Genomic DNA, 22,691 nt, shown 5'->3' on the forward strand with positions numbered 1-22,691 from the left:
TAAGAACAAAGTGATTCAGTTATACATATATATATATATATATATTCGTGTTACGCTTTAAAATTATAAATCATAATGTAGTTTTCTTTCGGTAATATAGTGACTTGTACCTGGTTTTGCCCTTTAAAACTGAAATTTGTAGGAAGAGGTGTAGTACTGAGTACTTGAGGTGCTAATCCCAGCTGGTCTCCATAGAACAGCCATGGAAGATTCTGTCTCCTATAAACAATTACGATTGTTTAATAATAGTGAACAGTTCTTAGTATGTATTTGTGAAAGTAATTGCACTGAATTAGGTCAAAATGACGGTTCTGTAGTTAGACTATCCTTACCAAAATGAAAAAGAATGAACAGTGCGCAGTCCAGCAGTGTTTTCAAAGATAAACTGAAACAGTCGACACGCATCAAAAGTGGAAGACTCGTAAGAATTCATGTTCATCACACACATATTTCCGAGAGCTTGGCAAGATGTTAGGTTGGCATAAACCTACATGAGAACAATGGCAAAGAAACAGAACGTGGACTTTAATACCCTAAGCAAAAGGTGATAGAAAAATGATGCTTGGTTTTAACTTGACCTATTCTATGAATTCTCTTTGGGGGTATTCCTGTGCTCTAATTTAAATAGAAAAGCACTTTCCACATGTGTATGATTTTAATTGTAAATTTTATGTGAGAATATAAAGACAAACAATTGAAAGAAGACTAAAAACCTACAGCATGACTTTAAAAAAACAATTAAGTGGAATAATTATATTTGAAAAGAATAATAATTTGTTCCTATAGTAGATATTTTATATATATATATAACTCTAATCAATTTTGTTTAAATAATTTGTTTTATGAACAACAAAATAAGATCATTTGTTGAGTTTGCCCCTCAAACTTCTTTCTCAGTTTTCGCTATAAGGAAAAGGCCACTCTGTTTTTACAGTTATTCAAATAAAAAACGTTGCAGTAAACATCTTTCGCTCCCTTCCCGTATCTAAGTCATCAGTACATCCTGTTGGCTCAATCTTCAAAGCATATCCAGAAGCTAAACACATCTCTCATTTCCATGGCACCACCCTTGTCTGCGGGTCCACTTTTTCCCACCTGGATTACTCTAATACTCTCGTGACAATTGGTCCCCCTGCCTCCGTCCTTGCCCAAACAAAATCTGCTCTCCATGTCAGAGTGATCCTTTCAAAACCTGAAGCTCGACCACGTCCTCCTTTGCACAAAATCTGTCCACATCCCTTACTGTAAACTCCAGGTCCTTATCATGGTCATTCCCCTCATCCCTGGACTCACCTTGCACCTGCCCTGCTCACTCTGCTCTAGCCACTCCGGCCTCCCTCTGGTTTCCTAAGCACGAGCACGCCAGAGAACCCCTGCTTCGGGACCTCTGAACTTGCTGGGGTCTCTGCTTAGAATACTCTTTCCCCAAATATTTACATGGCTCACTTCCACTTCTGAAGGTCTTTGCTCAGATGTCAGCCTCTCAGAATGGCCTGTCTTGACCGCCCTCTATAAACCTGCACTGCCTTCCGCTCTCCATGCTCTTTATTCTGATTTGTCTTCAGAGCACTTAGCACCACCTGACGTTTACTTAGAATATAATTCCACGAGAGACTTTTCTCTGTCTTTTCCTGAAAAAGGTGACTTGATTTGAGAACAGGGCCTGGCACATCGTAGATCATCAATAAACACTTACTAAATGTCAGTATGAATCAGTTTTCCCTGACACTCAGTCTCAGCTGAGTAAGTCTGGACACGTTCAATCTGTGTAAAATGAAATGTGAAATGAATAACGTTTTCTTTAGTATTCTCTTTTAGTCCACTAGAAAGGGTTTGATTTTCTTACAGCATAAGACCAAGGAGATATCTCTACATAGAAAAGTTTTATTAACTGGGGGAAAAAATTGTAGGACAATTCTTCAAAATGAAATGAAATAAAATTATTTTCTCAAAATTCAAACATACCCAACAAGCAGCTGCTGATGACTGCAAATACTTTGCAAACCATTCTGAGGTTAAAGACACGCCCTGGAAACAAAAAGATGAATTTTAGTTTTAAGCTCAAATAGATAGAAATTCTTAAACTTTACACTGTTAAGAAGACACTAATATGCATCTTGTTGAATGGGAAGAAACATTACTCTGTTATCAGAAAAATAGATTCTAAAGGGAATATAAGAATTAATTCTAACCAATGTCAGTAATTACAAATAGGACTACATTACAAAGTCACACCACTCAGGCAAAAGATATAAGGAAATAAAGTATATCTGTAATACAAAAAACTATTTGTTCATTTCACTCAAACAAAAAAACAAAAATCAAAGTGGCAAAAAAAAAAAAAAAGAAAAACTAGATCCTGACTTAGTACTGGTTAACATTCGCTTATTTAGGGTTATTATACTTTATTAAATTGGCAAGTAATAAAAAAGGAATATTTGTGAATTATTTTTAAGCAACAGGAGACTGTGGATACGCAGAATAATTAACATTTAAAATCCTCCAAATGGTGATTCTCAAAAAATGATGGGTGTCAGAATCAACTGTGGAACTTCCTAAATACAGAAAATGTCTGGCTTCATTCCAAACCAAATGAATCAGAATCTCCAGGATGAGACCAAGGCATACGTGTGCTTTAAAAGCTGCAGACACAAGCCTCTGGCTAAGAACCACTGCTGTAAGGCTTATCTGCATATCTTGCTAAAAAAATGAGGCATTGTGGAGCACCATTCGGAGTGAAATTCTCTGGATACAGACAAAGGAAATAAATCCAAATTTATATGAAATGTGGCACCACAGCTGCCAAGAAAATCCAAAATAAAATTATGAACCACTATTTTCATCTCCTGCACGAGCAAAAATGTTCATTTTGTAAGAAATATACATATGCATAGACAGTTGAATAACACACCAAAAAACTAATAAAAATGGAAAGCAATGACACCAGTGTGGTAAATAAAAGCAAAATGAAGCCACAGACAATGCCAGTGACGGTGTTAAAGTTGCACGATCCTTTATAAAACAGTATCCACACACTTTAACCCAGGAATTTGAAAATGCTTAGGAAATCTGTCTTAAGGCAATTATCTCCCCAAAAGGAAAAACACACCTGTGGTTGACAGCAGTACTATCATTTTGGGGGGGGGAAGGTAATTAGATTCATTTATTTATTTTTAGAGGAGGTACTGGGGATTGAACCCAGGACCTTGTGCATGCTAAGCATGCGCTGTACCACTTGAGCTATACCCTCCCTGCCTTGATAGCAATACTATTAATAACAGAAAATCTAAATATTCAATGGATGTACAATTATATAAATTTCAGTGAATAAACTAGTGTATTATGTGACAATTTAAAAGTTATAATTTACATAGTCTCAAAGTAAAATCTCAGCCTAACTTATTAGTCATGGTACCTTTACAATGGAGAGAAGTGGCAGACAGCACCATGACCAGGCAATCATATTTAGTATCACCAATAACTGGAAATCCTGACATTATGTGCTCCTTGTTATTGCAATGGGCTGTACACAACACCTATATCATATTCTTGCAAAAAGATGTTTCACTGAGTCTAGCCATGAGAAACAATGAGAAAAATCCAGATTGTGGGCCACTACAAGGAAGCTGGCCTCGACTCTGCAAAAGTCAATGCCATAAAAGCCAAAAAAGCAAAAACAGAAAAACCACAAAAGCAAAACAGAGCAAGGGCCTCTGTTCTAAACTAAAGGAGACTAAAAGATTAGTTGCAATGTGTGAGTAGTCAGGAGTGAAATGTATGTTTACAACTTACTTTCAAGTGGCTCAGAAAAAAAAAAATTAGTGTGCATGTGCGTGTATGTATGCGTTTACATATGCAGACCAAAATACGGCAAATGTGGCCAAACATTAATGACTGCTTAACCTAGTAAAATACAGACACACAGTCATTGTCTTACTTTTCCAACTTTTCTGCAACTTTGAAAATTTTCCAAATTAAAGTTGGGAAAAATAAAAAAGATGTGAGATCATAATCTTTAGGGAATGGGAAGACACTGACCCATATATCTAGAAATTCTTTATTGATTGTCAGGTATATTCCTAGACAAGAACTGGATGCTTTTCTTATAAAACCACACAAAACTAATTACATTTTCAATTGTGCATCACCCAAGAAAATATGATCTGTGATTTTCTAAGTACACTTTTTAGTTAGGAATAGTGTATGTTATCGGGTCAATTCAAGTATTTTAGTCTAGTTGGCAATTACAGTCTCAACATAAACTAATGAATACGCATTCTGGTTTATTAATCTTAATCTCTTGTGAGTTTAAATACTTTGAACTGGTCCCTTAGATCCTGACTGACCTACAAATGCCCTGATAAAACTGAGTTCTTATATCTTCCAAGCTGAGGACTGGGCCAAGATACACCATCTTAACTACATCTTGTTGACATGTTTCATACCCTGGCTACACACAAGCAGTCTGAACACCAGTTATAAAATGACTTAAAAGTCAGGGATTCCAAACTTGACCTCAGGAAAGCATCAGTGTTAAGACTGGAATGTTTAAATGAAATACATTAACTGAATCAGATTAACTTTAACCTTTCCCTGCCTACCTTCCCCTCCCTGCAGAGAAGCCTGCAATGGATCTATTCCATAGCAGTATGGAGGGAGGGAGGATGTGGAGGTGGTGTGGAAGACAGCTGCGTTACACTGAGCAGGTGAGTAAGTTGAGGACAAGATCCAGATTTCTCCCTATTAGAGAAGAAACTGTCGAGAAAGGAAGGACTAAAACGAACTGAGGTATTGCTTTGGAATTGAAAGTATCAGTATCAACTCACTGATTTTAATACACATAAAAATAAATACAGAAATAGTTATAGATGTATGTATGTGTGCATATATTTTCTAGCTATGTCTGCTAAGCATGATAACCTTGGTTTCTAAATATTATCCTCAAGAGCTTCTTAGAGAAATGGCTGATTCCAGGGCTGGGGCAGAAAAAGGACAAGATGAGCCTGGAAATCTTGTTTTGTCTGAAAGTAAGGAAATGCTCAAAGAATGATTGAGATATGTCAAAAAGACATAGCAACCAACTTGAAGGGGCTTCTAATGGCCAAATCTAGGACACTTTGAGCATCAAAACAAATAATACACATACTGGATTATAAAAATTGAATAAAATAGGAACCCACAAATCCATACTGTCCTTAATGAACAAATAAACATACAAATGAGAAGGGAAAATTCTTATTACAGTAGAATGTTAATAATGTGGCAGGAATGATGGAAACCTTTGGCAACCATCACAGTAGTGGCTGATAAAGGCAAGTATCATCAGTGGAGACTAAAGCTATTTAGTCAAGATTTAGTGAAGAAGAAAAAGTGTAATACTGGAAATCCTCTGCAGAAATACTAGCCAAAGGGAAAATGGTAGCTTTAAAGCAGACATGGTGAGTTCATGGCAGGTCACCAAGGTTAACATCACCACTGGTGAACAGTGGACATCCTGTGCCCTGGCGTGACGCAATGCACTGAGAACACAACATCTCTCTTTGGGTTTCCTGACAAGCATGTCCTGATTGTGAAGGAAGACTGGATAGGCCAAGATTAGGGGTCACCCTCTGGATTGTAAGGCCTGTAATCTTCAAAACTGCCAAGTCCAAGAAAGGCAGGAGAAGACTGAGGACCTGTTCCAGACTGGAGGACACTGAAAGCAACACGACCTCTAAATGACTGGTAATCTGAGACTAAGTATGACAAAGAGACATCACTGGAATTTTTAGCAAAAAAACTTATTTTGAAAAGGAAAAAATGAAAATTACTTCAAAAAGACACTTGCACCCCAATGTTCATAGCAGCACTAGACACGGAAACAGCCTGAATGTCCATCAACAGGTGACTGGACTAAGAGGTGGTATATTTATACAATGGAATACTATTCAGCCATAAAAATGACAACATAACGCCATTTGCAGCAACATGGATGTTCCTGGAGAATGTCATTCTAAGTGAAGTAAGCCAGAAAGAGAAAGAAAAATACCATATGAGATCGCTCATATGTGGAATCTAAAAAAAAAACAAAAAACAAAAAAAAGAACATAAATACAAAACAGAAACAGACTCATAGACATAGAATACAAACTTGTGGTTGCCAAGGGGGTGGGGAAGGGATAGACTGGGAGTTCAAAATCTGTAGATACTGACAGGCATATGCAGAAGAGATAAACAAGATTATACTGTCTAGAACAGGGAAATATATACAAGACCTTGTGGTAGCTCACAGCAAAAAAAAAATGTGACAATGAATATATGTATGTTCATGTATAACTGAAAAATTGTGCTCTACACTGAAATTTGACACAACATTGTAAAATGACTACAACTCAATAAAACAATGTTTAAAAAGATGAAAATCAAAGGCCTGCAAATTTGACAATGGTATACAGAAGTTCACTATAATCTAAGACTGGAGAAGAATCCCCAGAAGACATGCATATTATTACAAATGAGCCAATTTCTGGATGATCTTAAGCTCCCTATGTATACCCCTATTTTTAGCATTTATTTTATTGTTTCACAAATATTTATTACTTGCCTGTCACCCCGCAAGACTAGAGGAGAGGAATTTTTGCTTTATTCACTAGGATCCCTTATCATGGTTACTTTTATAGCCCTCCTAGTCATCCTATTAATTCAATGAAGGTTGTAGCAATCAGTCCTAGCCTGTGCACCCAAGCTCTGCTCATTAACTAACTCCTAGTTAGTCATCGACCTCCCATCCTGTTGGGTTGGTGACCTCTTCAGTTCCAATTCATCCACTTCCCATTTTACATCCCAAACCTTGTCATCACCAGCTTCTGTGGCAAAAGCTCTATGTCATCATGTTCTCACCTATAAATAAGGAACTTGGATACAAATAATCCTGAAATCTCGGTGACTACCACATATACGCACTGCGATGGCGGTGTCATCATGCCCAATTTAGAGACAGTTAAGACTGAAGTTTAGAAGGTCCAAACATATAAAAGTAATGACTGGTAAATTCAGGCTTCAACTTTAGAATCTCTGGTGCACTTATCTATACTATACTGCATTCTTTATAGGATCTATAAAGGACCTTTCCAGTTTAAACATTCTGAAATTCACAGAAAAAGAAACAAGCTAAGGTAAAAAAGAGAGTAACTGTACTTATAAATTATAATGCTGAGTTGTTAGTCTAATGTTTCTTATTGACTGATAATTTCTGTTTTAAAGCGATTTACATATAAATGTTTCTCATTTTAGCCCCAAATTAATTACTGAAGGAAGAAATGTGGAAAGATCCTTAACAATGGAACAAAAAAACTGAACCATACTCACAAGCTCTCCGTAGCGTGCAGCTGAAGTCATACGTAGAGGAAAATTCCCTGTGCTGCTGAAACATAATCCCCCTGTCTTCATAAACAAATAAGGACAAAAAAAGTTTATGGAAGAATATAAGGAATTTAATTAAAAGATATATACATTATCAATTTGATTAGTCTTACTAAAATGTTAGGTTCAGAACATGTACAGGACCTGCTGGTATTAATGAATGTTGGTTCACATCGGACACACCTGTCAACACAACAAAAATAATTTTTAAAATGTTAATGAATTATACAAACCCTAATTTAATTGAGAACTGCTTCTTAAACACTGGATTAGAATAGATTCAGTCAGCTAAGCAAGTACTTGTAATAAAGTGTTATATTAAAAATATTAACACTAATTTGAATAGTTTTATACTACTCTTTGTATTACAAGGCAAGGTATAAATAGATAAAATTAACCAAAAACAGGAGAATATCCTTTTGAAATCCCATGTAATATAAAACAAATAATATTGAATAGCAAAGATGGTTAAGTCACTCAATTAACAAGGAAGCCCAACAAACTCATATAAATAAAACTCAATCTTTTTTTGTAAGTAGTTATATCGAATATACCTTCCTTATTTTTCTACCATAAAGCAAAAAGGTAATATATGCTCATCAAACCTACAACCAAAACTTTTTTTTTTTTTGAGTGAAGGTAGATTTATTCAGAGAGATACATTGAAAGACAAGAGGAAGGCCACCAGGTGTGGGGGCTGGGTGCTCAGATTAAAAGTAGGTTCACACTCCATAGACAGAGCGCGGGCCATCTTCGAAGAGGGAGAGAGGGGCGGCCGCCTCGCCATGTTGCTGGTTTTTATGGGCTTGGTGGCTTCATATGCTAATAAGTAGAAGGACCAGTGTAAGGGGAAGTGGCTGGGATTCCCAGAAAGTTGGCCATTTCCCACTCTTTGACCTTTCGTGGCTAGCCTTGGGACTGCTATGGTGCCCAACCAACACTTTTAAAGTCTTTCCATCATCTTTGCTTATTTTAGGAAAACCCTTTATATTTTTCATTAATGAATGATATAGGAGGGAGGGAGGGCACTGGACCAGTGGGGACTCTGATGCGTCTATATGGCTACTCATTACTTGCAAGACAGAACAGGTAGGAGGAGGAGCTGGGGCATGGGACACAACTCAACCTAGGTGTGGGGAGGCCCGGGAGGGGAGCAACAGGGGATCAGCCCCGCACTCTGCATTCGGATGCCACAACCTAGGTCAGCCTGAGAGAAATGATGATCTAACACTAAGGATCCCGAGAAGCTGTTCAAGGATTTTCTACCTTAAACTTGGGAACTGGAAAGGAAACTGTGTTTAGAGGGAAGTCAGCATGTAGGCCTCTAAAAAAATTGAGGAAGCTGGAATAGGGATAATTGAGTTAGAGAGAGAGGGTGTGTGGGGGGGTGCAGGTATGCACGCATAAAGGGGGAACAGGGAATGACAGAGAATAGGGCTATAAAGCAGGGACACTGGGTTACAATTATCATTACATTTATTAATATATTTATATGTAATATAATACATAAAGATAGTGCCCGGTAGACAATAAGCATGCTGCAAATAAACGTTACTATTATATATCATAGATTATGTACAAATTACATAACACCATACAAAAATAGCTACCTTTTACTGAGCACTAACTCTGTAGAACTCTACATATTTATTTCTGAGCTGTAAAAACAGCCTATGAAGTGGGTGGTGTACCCCCATGCTAAAGAAAAGGAGACTGACTTACTGAGCTTTTGAAGGTCCAACAACTAAAAAGAGACTGAAACAAGATTTAAACCCTAATCTGTCTCATTCTCTGGGCCTCAGCTTCTTCACTGGTTAATATCTGCCTTCCTTGGGTCATTTGTGAGAAGCAAGTAACATGATAGGGAAATACTTTGAAAAGGCACAGATTCAACATAAATATAAGACGATATTAATGAAGTCAGCATCCAGCACACTGCTTACCTGTTTCCTAAAGCATTTGCTACCATAAAAGAGTTTTCACTTCCATCACAGAGTTTACAAGTTGCTTGAGACAACAAGGTTCCATTAACATCTCTTTCCACTAAATAATTTAGAAACAATTAAGATGTAACTCATAGTCAACATATAAGCTTCTATACACTTAGTAAAATCCACTTATAATTATTATTGTAATAATTCTCAAAACACCTTATTTGCAAAAAAGGCATGTCAAGCACTTCTATAATAAAAGTACTGAAAAGTAATACTTAGTCCCAAACAAAAAATACAGAAGAAACTAATTTCCAAATCATCATCATCATCATCCTCATGATAAATTATTATATTTTCCTCAAAAATTTTCTTATCTCTTACCTGTATGTTCCTGTTATGCTGGGTATGGGGAACAAGTATTTTCATAGACTGCTGGTAAGTTTCTGGGCTTTTGGTGATAACTATTAAAATTGTAAATTCACATATTCTACAATACCACAATTTCATTTCCAGAAACCTAACCTACAGAAACACTTGTTACCTGTGTATAAGAATATTTATCAAAGTAATATTTGTTAGAAAACAATCTGAATATTTAAAATAACAAAATGCTACGAAATATTATGGAGTGGATTAAAAAGAACGAGGTAGGTCTGTCTAATGGATCACACTATTAACTAAAAAAAGTACATTGTAGAATAGTATTTTTGGTATGAAACATTTACCACTTGCATTTCCTGGGGCATATCTGTATGTCAAAAACAGGTTAAAAAAAAGATGCTAGAAGCTCAGACACAGACATCAAAATGGCAGCAATTACTTTGGGGCTGAGGGAGTAACAGAGAATCAGCACTGGGGAAAAATGGCTCAAGACCATTAGTCTCAATCATAACATTATTCAAAGTATTTTATCCACGTGATCTAAGCTTTTCCAAGGTGATAAAAATAATTTTAACAAAAGTAAAATTGAACAACTTGTTCTTCCTACAGCCTATAGCCCTATGAATTGTTATTTTTAATGATATGTACTTTCTGGGTTAATAATTTTTAAAAACTTATCTACCTGACTACCTGCGCATTTCCTTCTTATATCAGAAATGGGGGAGTGGTATAGCTCAGGTGGTAGAGCAATGCTTAGCATGCAGGAGGTCCTGGGTTCAATCCCCAGTATCTCTACTTAGAAAAGAAGAGAAATAGGAAGAGTTGGGAGGAGCTGTGCAAGAAGTAAAATGTACCCTCCTTCTGTCCACTCTCCCATCCTTCCCAATCCTTACTGCAAACCCACAGAAAAAATTAACAGCAAAAGTTCAGGGTGGTGCTAAGGAACTCATACCATGAAGGATTTTAAATATGTAACAGTAGCCTCTAAAACAGTGAAATACTATTTTCACAGCTGCCACCCAACCTGAAGGGATCACAAGTGCCAGAGTCACTGTTTGGGCCCCCTAGCATCTAGCCTTCACTCTCAGCAACTTTAGCACCAGGGATTTCAGACTGTCAAAAGTAATCTCAGTAACTCAGCCCACACTCAGCTCTCCACAGCATTTAAATCTATGTATCATCATTGCTTTCACCCCACTTAGAAATCCCAGAGACAGTTCTGACTTTTCTCTTTTCCTCATTCCCATGTTCCTTCACTCACCTAGGTCTATCATCAACCTTTTAATGCTTCTACCATCTACTCCTTTGTGTACGATTTACCCTAATTTTGGTTCAGGTCCTCATATCCTCATGCGTACAGCACTGCAATAGCCTCATCACCGTTCTACTTCTGGTCTTCTGTAGCTTAAATGTAAACTTTAGGAAGGCAGGGACTTTGTCCCTGTTCACTGTGTTCACTGCCTTACTCTTCATGCCCCTGGACAATGCCCAGCACACAGGAGTTTAATAAATATTTGCTGAATGAACAAATGCAACAGATGGCTGCCAGATTAATCTTAATCACGCCCCTGTTCAAAACTTTCAAGAAATGCCTATGCCCACGGAACATCCTATCATATCAGTCAAGGCTTTCCACAGCCTGGACCAACGCACCTTTAAACTCAACAAACTGTTATTCTCATAATCCCTTCACACTCAAATCTGGATGTTTACACTTGTAATGATACCTTTGCGCACACTGTTCCTTCTGCCTGGACTGTTTTCTTTCTCGCTACCTTCTGAAATCCCATTACTCCTTCACGGTCCACCTGTTTCACTGCTCCCCACGGCAGCTTTCCCAAACAGCCCTGGTAGAAGTGGGTTCTTCCTCCTAGAGCATTGACTGCCCATAGTGATCATTTGATGATTTAATATATGTGCCCCTTGTGAAAATATTTTATTGCTATCTTGCTCTGCAAACTACTGTTCCATATGCATCTCCTACCTTCTAATTAGATTTTAAATAAATTGATGGCAGGGATTTTCATCCCTCTAAAAAATTATTTTTGAATAGGTAATGCATAAATATAAATATAAAAACAAAAGGCACAGAAGAATTTAAAGTGAAAATTAAGTCTCTTTTCTACCCCTTTCCTTCAGACACCCAGTTTTCCACCTTGGAGGCAACACTGTTACCAGTTTCTTTTGAATTCTTCCAGAAATAGGCTATGCATATACAAGCATATATGCACATATAATCTTTTTTAGAAACCATACATGGTAGCATACCAAATACACAAAACAGTGCTGATCAAATAGCAGGTAATCAATAAAAATTTGCTGATTAAAAAAAAAATCAACATTTCTATACTTTGCTATTTTACTTATTATATGTTGGATTTCCTTCCACAGCAATACTTATACAACTGTATTATTTTTCTATAGCTAAACCCTATACCATTGTATGGATATATCAGAGTTTATGTGACCAATACTCTCTTGACAGATTTTACACTGTTTATAAGCTTTTGTCTCAGGAATGTTACAATAAAAAACTATGCATACACTTCTTCAGACATATTTACCTGTACTGGGGCAAGAAATTCCTACATGGGGGCTGCTGGACAATGATCTACATTTTCAAAATGCTGTCAAGTTGCTCTCCAGAGAGGTTGTACTAATTTATACTCCTCCAATAATATGTGAACAACTGTCTCCCTGTATCCTTATAAATACACTGTCCAAGTTCAAAAAGGTTGGTAATATAATCTGGTAGGTTAAAAACAAAATTTATGTCTAAATTAAAATTTTAGTATTATTCTTACTGGGAAGGTTGAATATTTTTTTAATATTTAAATATTTTTTCTCTGTGAACTATGTTCATGATTTTTGGCCATTTAAAAAAGTTATTCATCTTGCTCTTATTTATTTGTGGAAGCTTTACATATTTTGTAGAATTTAGCTCTCTGTTGCATGCATTATAAACTTTTCTCGAGTTTGTAGTGTTTTTTCTGGTACTATTTTTATGTAGTCAAATTTACCAATTTTTCTTCTATAGCTTGTGTTTTTTCTCATACTTAGAAAGGCCTATTCCACACCAAGACTATTAAATTTTTTTTCCTAATTTTTAATTTACATTCATAGATTCATACTTAATATTCAAATATTTGACTGACCTGAAACAACTTATTTTTTAAGGAATAAGGTAAAAACCCAACTTAGTATTTTCCCAGTTTCCCCAACACCAATTTATTAATCAGTCTTTTCTCCCCTAATATGAAATGCCACTTTTAGCACATACCACATCACTACTTGAATTGAATCTACTTTAATTGTTTTAAGTTCCATCCATCAGCCTGTGTTACCCACTTGCCAGCCATACATGTTATTACAGTAGCTATAAAATGTGCATAGTATCTGATGGGGAAGTTTCCTCTTTCTTTTTTCAGAATTTTCTTGGCCTTTCACATACTGTTTCAGATAAACTTTAGAATTAAAGAATTAGTTTGGATAGTCCCTAAAACACAAACAAAATCCTAGTTGAGTTTATTAGAGTTCCTTTAAATGTAGAGATATTATTGGGAGAGCTGACATCTTAGTATAATATTTAAATTTTCTCATCCAAGAACAACGTATGTATTTCATTTATTAAAGCCTATCTTTGTGTCTCTCAGCAGCATTCTAAGGTTTCTTCAATTAATTTACATTGTTCATTTTTTCTAAAGTTTATGCCTAGGATTTTTTTCTTTCTTTTTTGTTGCTATGCAGATGAGATCTTTTCTTTCTTCACATTTGCTAAAAGATTGTTCTTTCGATAGAGGGTGGCTACTAACTGATTCTTACTTTCTCCTATTTAATTACTATACAACCTATTTCTTTCACTTACCTAAGTGAGCTTTATCCAGGTACTAACGTTAGTAAGAATGCTTAAAAATTTTCCCTATTAAGCATCATTTTGGCTTTTGAGTTGAAACACATATTTTATCATGTTACGTTAAGGAAGTATCTATCTAATTCTACAGTATTAACAATTTTTTATTTTTAGATCAGGTAGGGCTTTTTATTCTCTTCCCAATTCCTGCTGCTGTATTAAACATCACTGAATTTTGGACAACAGTAATACAAAAAAATTCTATTAAGAAATCACCAAGCTATTTCAATTAATGTCTTTATCAAAAACAAACACAAATGAAGATTCATCACTATTATTTTGCAAAGAATCTACTTCTTACCTAAAATATGGCCAGTGGGACAGTGGCATTTTCCTTCTGCAGTTAAACCAGCAGGGCAAGAAATACAGTTCCAGCCATCTTCAGTAACACCTTTCTTAAAAAAAAAAAAGAAAAAAAAAGAAAAAAATTATTTTCCCTTTCTTAATTAACTTTCTTCTTCTTAACTGGTCATGTAGTTCAAAAAGCCACAACAGTATATAACTTGCAGTCAATATTCAAATAAATTATATACATATCAACTGCATAAAAATTTCCTGGATCGCCAATTTGTGCTTATATTAAAAAATGAACCTATACATTATTACTATGTATTGACTATTATTAATTTTTGGCAATAGTTCTTTCTTCTTCATGATTTCCAGTTCAAATGAGTTCTTTCATAATTAATACTGTCATTCAGTTTTTCCATTTACAAACATAAAACAATAAAATTCAACAGGATTTAATCAACAGATAGCCAACTAACAGTTTAGTCTTACCTGTCCTAAAATAATTATTCTAATTTTTAAAAATTCAAATATATTAGCTTTTAAAAATTAAGTTATGATTCAGATGGGTGAATTTTATGGTTCAAAAATACTTCAAGTTGTTTAAATTATAAGGATATTTCCTTCCATCCATTAATAGTTTGTACTAGTAAAGGTTTCTGATAAAATATGGTATCATCCAAAATTGGGCTTGTAATATTATATGGTTTAGGAAAAACCTGGGGTAAAAATACAGTAATTTTCTTACAAACATGGATGTAATGAAAATTAACAGAGAACAATGGTAATAACAAAGTAATACCACTGATTATTGCAAATTTTAGCTGAAAAGACTGGCTATACGAGAAATGCTCCTATATTTATCAGTACATTTATACATATAGGACTATTTAAAAATTATGATAGCTTAGTAATATCACTGAAAAATAAATCTGCTTTGGTACCATTTCCTATCAGCAGCTTTTAATCACTGATAATTCAGGTAGGATCAATGTTTCTAAAAATATGAAGTATCAAAATGATCATCAAACGTTTAAGTACCAGCCATCAACTAGGATAACTGTTAAAAGACTATTAAATTCCCAAATTCAACTTTTTTTTAATACAGATAATGAGAAGAAACATTACGATAAAAGTCAGAACTGTCACACTAAGACTCTTAATTATCCAAAATGACTGAAAGATGTATTTCTGTTAATTAAGAATTGTCACATGTAGTTAATATTAATTTACTAATTTTTCAAAAATTATGATATAATGAAATTAACAAAACAGCAACAGATATTATTTAACCTATCTAGTGATGAATTAGCATTTCATGAACTTACTTACACCTTAGATATCATTATGAACATGAATTATATAAAACTGTTGACACAATAAGCCTAAGATGCTGAGCTCAATCTGCACCACAGGAGACACATATTCCAAACTTCGCTATGTATGTATCACTCATCTATTTTCCTTTATAACTCAGTTACTCTATGAGGAAAAATAAAGACACACAAATTTTCACAGCTTTGTGATGTTTTTGGATTCCAGATTTTAAAATTTTAAAATTTAAAAAGCAATACCTTTCTGTTTTTTCCAAGTTTACGAAATTTCACTGATCTTCCAAAATTTACTCTAGTAAAAACAAAGTTAACTTAACAATTTTAAAGTCTGTGGGAAAATTATTAGAGTACAGCATTATATTGTAGTTTAAAAAATAAAGACATTTATTATTTTCTACAGTAATTTTTTTTTTAAATAAACACTCCATACCATGTTTTCTGGGCACTTTTTACAAATGATATTAGGTCCTCCATTATTAGAGATCATCTGAAATCCTGGTAGACACACACATGAAGTTCCTAGAAAGAAAAGAGCCAATTTTGACCTTGGAAAACAAAAGCAAAACTCAGAGATATGAAAACTTTAATAATTCTTAAGATATTGAGAAGCAGTAGCCCAGAGCAAGACAGTGGTGCCAGTCCTGCCTAGGTTCTAACCTTGATTTGCTACTTAAGTCCTGGGACCCTGAGCAAGGCACTGAATTGCTCTGTGCCTTGGCTTCTAATTCTGTAAAATGGGGGCAACAGTATCTACCTCTTGGAGTTAACTGAGTATTAAATTAGTTATTATATGTAAAGGTCTTAGAATGTGTCTTGTGCACAGTGGATATTGTCTGTTACCATTTTAAGTGTGAGAATAAATAAACTATTAACTTATAACTATTAAACTAATAATCAAACTGTTGATTAACTGCTATGGGAAATTTTACATTTCTGTTTCACCTAACCATATGCATATATTCAACGAATTCATATTTACCTTTCAAAGCAAAACCCTATTAGGAAAGTTAACCCTGATTAAAAAAAAAACTGTTTTCCTCTGGAAAGACAGCAAACATTACAAGACAATCACTAGCCAACTTGCTGAATAGGTAAGGACAGCATTCTCTAAGAAGGCATTAAGTGGACAGAGCACCCATAGGAATCCATGTAGTAGGATATCAGGGTTCATAACTATAAAACTAACACCTTACACTTCAGAGTCTGTGAGATGCTTTCTCATTCATATTTCCTCACCTGAGAAGCCTGACCTGCCCTATACGATGATTTAAATAAGGATACATCAGATTTGAAGATGGAAGAAATTTAAAACAATGGGTGACCAAATCGAGATTAAGAAATCCGAGACTTCAAAATATGGGAAGTATCTTATTCTGAGCAGTTTCAGTGAGGAGAACTAGGACCAAGTGATGAACGTTTCAAGAAAAAAAGTTAATTTTAATTTAAAGGGATTTTAAGGGCAATTAGTAATATTCAACAATAAAAGGGCTGAGTCCTAAGGAAATCTATATTACGGACATACAATATAGTGGGAATACACAGGTGGAGACTGAGGGCAAAGAGACAGCAGTTCTTCTAGTCTCCAATTTAGGCGACAAATAAGACATTACGACCTCATCTCGGCTTCCGTTTCCTCACCTGTAAAACGAGAAGACTAGACCTGATTATGGTTAAGGTCCCTTCCAGCTCTAAATTTCTGGGATTTGAAAAGCAAGATAACAAGTTTACAAGCGTTAACCTGCATTCCCTCCCCAAGCCGTCCTGTCACCTGCTCCTCTGCACCTCAGATCATTTCTCTATTTTTCCTTACTTCGGTAGTCAGCTTTCCAGGTACCTCCCTAAAGAGCCCCCAGATGAAGACCGGGGGGCTGGAGCCGAGAAACTGATTATGGCGACGGCCTACGGGGTAGCAGACTCAGGTTTTCCCTAACCTCATGTGTTGTGTGCAAGCTGAGTTCTCCAAGAAAACCCCACTCTCAGGCGTGGGCGGTTAACCGTTCAGAAGCATTCTTTCCGCAAAAGAAAAGGTGTTTCAGCGATGCCGGGGTCTGGCAGCCTCAAAGCCAGAATATTACTTTGGTCAGGGCCCACCCCGAACCGTCTCACCTCGGGCATCCTGCCTCTGGTTGGCCCCACACGGGACACAGGAGAGCGCGGAGATATCGAAGTACTCGTTGTGGCCACACGTCTCCGGCTGCCGGAAGGGGAAGAAGAAGACCTGAGCCTGTGAAACTCGAGAGAGGACCAACAGGAGGAATACAGTCGCAGTCGCGATGGAGAAAGCGAACCAAGCCGCCATTGCTACCCACGCCCCGCGGCAGCCAGTCACCATGGTGCAGACGCCAGCGGGCACGCAGTCTCCAGCGGGCACGCAGTCTCCAGCGCCCCATCAGCCTCCGCGGGGAACCTGCAGAGCTGATTGGACACCGGCGGGCCAGGGTTCCGGAAGTGTCGGCCTGCGCTACCTGGTTGCTAGGTTACTAAAGCCGCGGGAAGCTGGCTGGTCAAGGCCCGAGCTAACTGGATCGTGGCAGCCGCGACCGGCTATTTAAACATTTGCATCTACTCTGGGACACGACCCATTAGCGGGACGTGAAATCAGTTTAAAAGGTCGCGAAATAGAATACTATAGAGAAAAAATTACCTGATTTTATCATCCAAATCAAGAGTAAGTATTGTTTCATTGAACTGTTAAATATTTACATCAGAATTTTTGTAGACTCGGTCATTTTCGTGTTAAAGGAGACATCTCAAAAATGTATTTGTCAAGATACATTGGTTTAAAAAAGAAGAAAAAACACTGATTTGAAATATGCAATTTTAGAAGATTGGCTCAAGCACTAAAAAAGGATCTTTCCTGGCAGACTTTTCTTTGTGTTTCTATGTTCTTCGTTTTGAGCATAGGAAATCTTGGATATAAACTGAGATCGTCTTTATCCCAGTTGTGAGTAAAACAGAAACCTATTTTTAAGTCAAATTTACACATATAGAACGTTGTCTCTCAAAATATGCACCCTTGGAGGCTATTAGTCCCGAAACATTTTAGAATTACCTTCAAAGCCAGTTTCTGGGTCATAAAAGAAAAAAATTATTTCTTAATAGTTAAATTTCACTTTGCTTTTGTTGCATTTTATTTGTTTTATTGTTATATTTTTTTCCTCCTCCTGCCCCCCAAAAAATCTGGCATATTTTGAAGCCACCTTATTCATCACTGGTAGCTTTAAATGACTTTTGGCTTTCTCAAAAAAGCACAAACTTTGTAAGAAAAATGATGATTTATCACTATTAAGGAAAAACCACACACATATAATATTCTCAATATGTGTGGAAAAATGCATCTAAGGAAGTTAGATAACTTTATTAGCCACCATTAGACCTAGTATTTGTCATGTGACCATCCCCAAAAGACCAGCATTCACTCTGTCACTAATATCTATGACAAAGAAGGTCATGTGTATGTTCTGAGAAAACTTCCTTAAAGAGGAATTCTAAAAAATATTTTTGAGTAATTACCATATTGTTGGAGTGTCTAATTTGAAGTAGAAATCACTTATCTGAATATCATTTTTGAAAAACATATGACTGTATAAATATTAATGGGGTCTCAAAAAGGGTATGGACAGAATAGTTGAGATTAATCTGCAAAAGCTTCCTATGGATGAATTTTAACTCTAGTCTTCCTTAACAAAGTACATACTGTTATATGCTCTGTGAGAGGGATCAGGGCAATAATATTTACTCGTTGTCTACTGTGTAATAGCAATAAAAGAGCAGATTTTTTGTGTTCCACACTGTGCACTGTGCTAGGCACTTGATAGCATTAACCTTAACTCTTCATAACAGTCCTTTGAGGGAACACTATCTCTTTTTTGGTATCCTTTTACAAAAGAAGAAACTGAGGATCAAAAAAGTTACACTTTAGGAAGTGGTGAAGCTAGAATTTATCTCCATCTCTTTTCCTTTCAGAGGATGGCAAAAGAAAGGACTGAGCTAAAATAATTTTATTTTTTAGGATAAGGAGAATATGTCTATAAGTGGAGAGGAAAAAAATAAAGAGAGGAATAACTGACTCTCTCCTGAGCTCCTGGGAAGGGGTCAAGGACTAGGTTGTAAGAGTGGGAGAAGGACCATCTAAGGGGAGGAGAGTCATTCTTTCTCAGGTTGGAAGAAGAAAGAAAGATGATTTAAGCCATCAAGAAATCCTGGGCTGGGGAGCAGAGAAGTTGAGCAAAATCAGTATTCTAACAGTAAAAAACACAGGTAAAAGTAAGAAATCTTTTGAAAAAGGTAGAGTGGATAACTGGGTAAGAGAAATCATTAGGGTTGACAACTGGCAGCAAGTCTAGATCTTGCCTGCAGGGCTAGATCTTGGTGGAGTGGGAGCAGGTATAGGATAGGCTAGCGAAGACCTAGGGTCAAGGTGAGCAGTGTGTGGAGAAGATGAGTATAGCTTGGTTATGCTGAGCATGAACTGCCTACACAGGTAGAGAGGTATAGCAGAAAGGGATGTGCATGTTGAGGACTTGGCCAAGAGGTTGGACTTGGAAATGGGAATCACCTTGAGTGCTCCAAAGACTATTGTGATTTTGAATCCCTAAACTGAGTTAAGAGAGCATGATCACCAGGAAGGAGAGTCCTAGGTGAGAAGTCAGAAGATAGCTCTTCTTTGGTGGGGAGTTCAACGATTTTTCAAACATTTATTGAGCACTTCTGTGAGTAGACACTTGTTAGGGACAAGAATCCATCCCTGGTGCTTTCCCTCAGGGGCCTCATAATCTAGTAGAGAAGAAGACATAGAAACAAATTATTAACATATTTTGAGAGAACTGCTCTCATTGAGACTGTGGAACCTGAAGATGGGATTAACCCTCCCTTGGTGGAAGGGAGGGAGATCAATGAAGAAATCACAGAGGAGGAGACACTGTAGGACAGGATAGGTAGAGGGACCAGCAGAACAGACCCAGAGGCATGAGTGAGTGAGCAGGCACACTGGAGAATGACATGTATCTCAGTATCCCTGAGGTGTATGATATGTATGGTCAGTGGCAGGAGATGAGGTTAAAAAAGTAGGAAGAAATAAAAAATGAAGGTTCTTGCATGCCTGTATTTGCCTCCTATTGTTTTAAGCTTTTTGAGGCTTTAAGCTAGGGAGTAACATGATCAGATTTGCATTTTAGAAAAAGTCTTAGGAAAGAGGTATATGGAAACCCTCTAGAGGGAGAGATCACTTGGGAGGCTAAAGCAGAAATCCAGGATCTAAACTGGGGCAAAGGAAGAAGGGAGAGGCAGGAGAGATGAATGAAAAGCCTGTTTAGGAGGAAGAATTGTGAGAATTTTATGACTTGGACAGAAGAAGTAAAGAAGCAGAAACAAGGTTCACTTTCAGGTTTCTGATTTGGGTGACTGGGTGGACTGTGACATTAAAGGAACATAAAAATACTGGGGGGCAATAAAGCCTTCTTATTGAATAGAGAAAAAAAAGTAAAGGTAGAAATTAAACTTACAGGAATTATCTAATATGTTGGCGGGAGTTAGGACCATGGATAAAACTGGAAATAATTGATACTAATTGCTTGCTTTCAATGTGTCAGGCATTGCAGTACCTCATTTGATCCTAAATTGGGACCTAAATTATCATCACCTTTACTTTACAGATGAGAAAACCAAGGCTTAGAAAGCACATATGACTTTCTAGGGTCACACTCAGATCATGATTTTCACCCTAGAATTTGACACCAGAGCCCATACTTTTATCTCCAATTCATTACTGCTGTTCCTGAATCCCTGGGTGTGCCTTCCTGGGCATTAATAAAGAAAAGGGGAAGGCAAGTGAGTCCGTGAGGGGATTAATGAATTAAAACATCACACAGAATGTGAAGGACAAATTCAGAGTGCGGAAGTGGAGGTTGTGGTCAGAAGGGGAATTAATGAGATCAAGGTCTTACAGTTGGGGCACTTTGTGTGGTGAGCCTTGCACTCTTTCCCAGACTCCAGGCTCGTAGTGCCAGTACCTTTTAGTATAAACAACTGCCACATCGTATTCGGTATGTTCCAAATTGAACTTGGTTTCCGTAATGGAACACTCTTCTGGTTTTTCTTCAGGTTATTCCTGCTCTCTGTCCTTTGTAGGCTCAGCCTCCTTTACTTGGCTATTAAATGTGGAGTCCCTGAGGGACTTCTGTGCTAGACTTCTGTCTTCCCTTTCTTTGGTTTTCCTCCTAGGTGATGTCAACCATGTCCATGACCTTCAATGACCACTTTTGCTGGATGACTCACACAATTACATATATCCAGGCCAAATAACTTTTCTGAGCTCTGAATCAGCATTTCTGCTGTTTTCTTGAAAACTCCATTTAGGTGGAATGAAGCATCTTTAAGTCCAGGTGTCCAAAAACAGGGGATCTCGATCCCTTCCCCCACCCCCAAACTTGTTCTCTTCTAGCGTCCTCTGTCTTAGTTAATGGCAACATCATCCAACCTGTAATATAGGCTAGAAATCTAGGAGTCACTTTTGATGCTTTCCTCTCCTTCATCTTCCCATTTTAGTCCATTGGCAAGACTTCTTGATTTTTATCTTGTAAATATCTCTTGAATTTATTGCCCAAATATCCCTTTAATTCTTTTACTTTTCTTAACCTCTACCATCACAACCATCCTAAAATAGAACCTCTCCCCATCTAAATTACTGCAATGGCCTCTTTTAAACTTAATTTTTCAGCTTTAGGCATTATCAATTGACTGCCTGCTATGGAAGATGAAGATTTGCTTTCTACCACATTCTCTGAACCCCTACATCTTTCTAATATATTTATTTAAAATTTCAATTAGAGTAGTAATCACTTTTACATTATTATGACTACTTAAATGCTGTTCACACTGGAGTCATATACCATACCACAATTTTTATCTTTCTTAAGTGCTTTCTTGCTTCTTTAGTTACCATGTGCTATCATTAAAAAAATCCTCAATTCTTCCTCGGAACTGTAAATCTCCTTTCAATATGTTTAATATATTTACTGTGTGCCAGGCTTTCCTCCAAGTGGTTTTAATCCTTATAATAGCCCTTTGAAGTAGGTACTGTTATCCCCAATTGATAGACGAGAAAATTTAGGAAAAGAGAGATCTAATAAGAACTGGTATTAGGATCCAGGCATCTATGTTCTTTTTCTTTTTTAAGGAAAATATTTTATTTTATTTACTTCTTTTTATTGAAGTGTAATTGACATGTAACATTATATTAGTTTCAGGTGTACAACATGATTCAACATTTGTATATATTTTAAAATGATCACCACAGTAAGTCTAGTTATCATCTGTTACCACACATAGTTACAAATTTTTTTTTCTTGTGATGAAAACTTTTAAGATCTCTCTTAGGAACTTTCAGATATACAGTATACTGTACACAATGCTGTACCTTCCATCCCCATGACTTATTTATAA

At 36.5% G+C, this 22,691-nt stretch overlaps 1 protein-coding gene across 3 annotated transcripts in view; it reads right to left on the bottom strand.

Annotated features, from left to right (window-relative positions):
* The window catches only part of TMEM67 (transmembrane protein 67), a 44,238-nt gene extending 26,634 nt beyond the window's left edge, over window positions 1–17,604 (bottom strand). For 2 of the 3 annotated variants that reach the window (XM_014565402.2, XM_006191990.3), the window contains exons 1-9: window positions 17,355–17,604; window positions 15,679–15,767; window positions 13,928–14,021; window positions 9,345–9,444; window positions 7,515–7,584; window positions 7,348–7,422; window positions 1,966–2,028; window positions 333–487; window positions 111–219 (exon numbers count right to left, since the gene is read on the bottom strand). In XM_014565402.2, coding sequence (XP_014420888.1) covers window positions 111–219; window positions 333–487; window positions 1,966–2,028; window positions 7,348–7,422; window positions 7,515–7,584; window positions 9,345–9,444; window positions 13,928–14,021; window positions 15,679–15,767; window positions 17,355–17,580 — 981 coding nt within the window. In that variant the 5' untranslated portion in view covers window positions 17,581–17,604. Of the gene's footprint in view, window positions 1–110; window positions 220–332; window positions 488–1,965; window positions 2,029–7,347; window positions 7,423–7,514; window positions 7,585–9,344; window positions 9,445–13,927; window positions 14,022–15,678; window positions 15,768–17,354 lie in introns of those variants that run through there. The other variant, XM_032467698.1, reaches the window with a different exon arrangement.
* Between the last annotated feature and the right edge of the window lie 5,087 nt (window positions 17,605–22,691).

The sequence above is a fragment of the Camelus ferus genome, chromosome 25 (assembly GCF_009834535.1).
Source record: "Camelus ferus isolate YT-003-E chromosome 25, BCGSAC_Cfer_1.0, whole genome shotgun sequence".
In the NCBI taxonomy this organism is placed as follows: Eukaryota; Metazoa; Chordata; class Mammalia; order Artiodactyla; family Camelidae; genus Camelus; species Camelus ferus.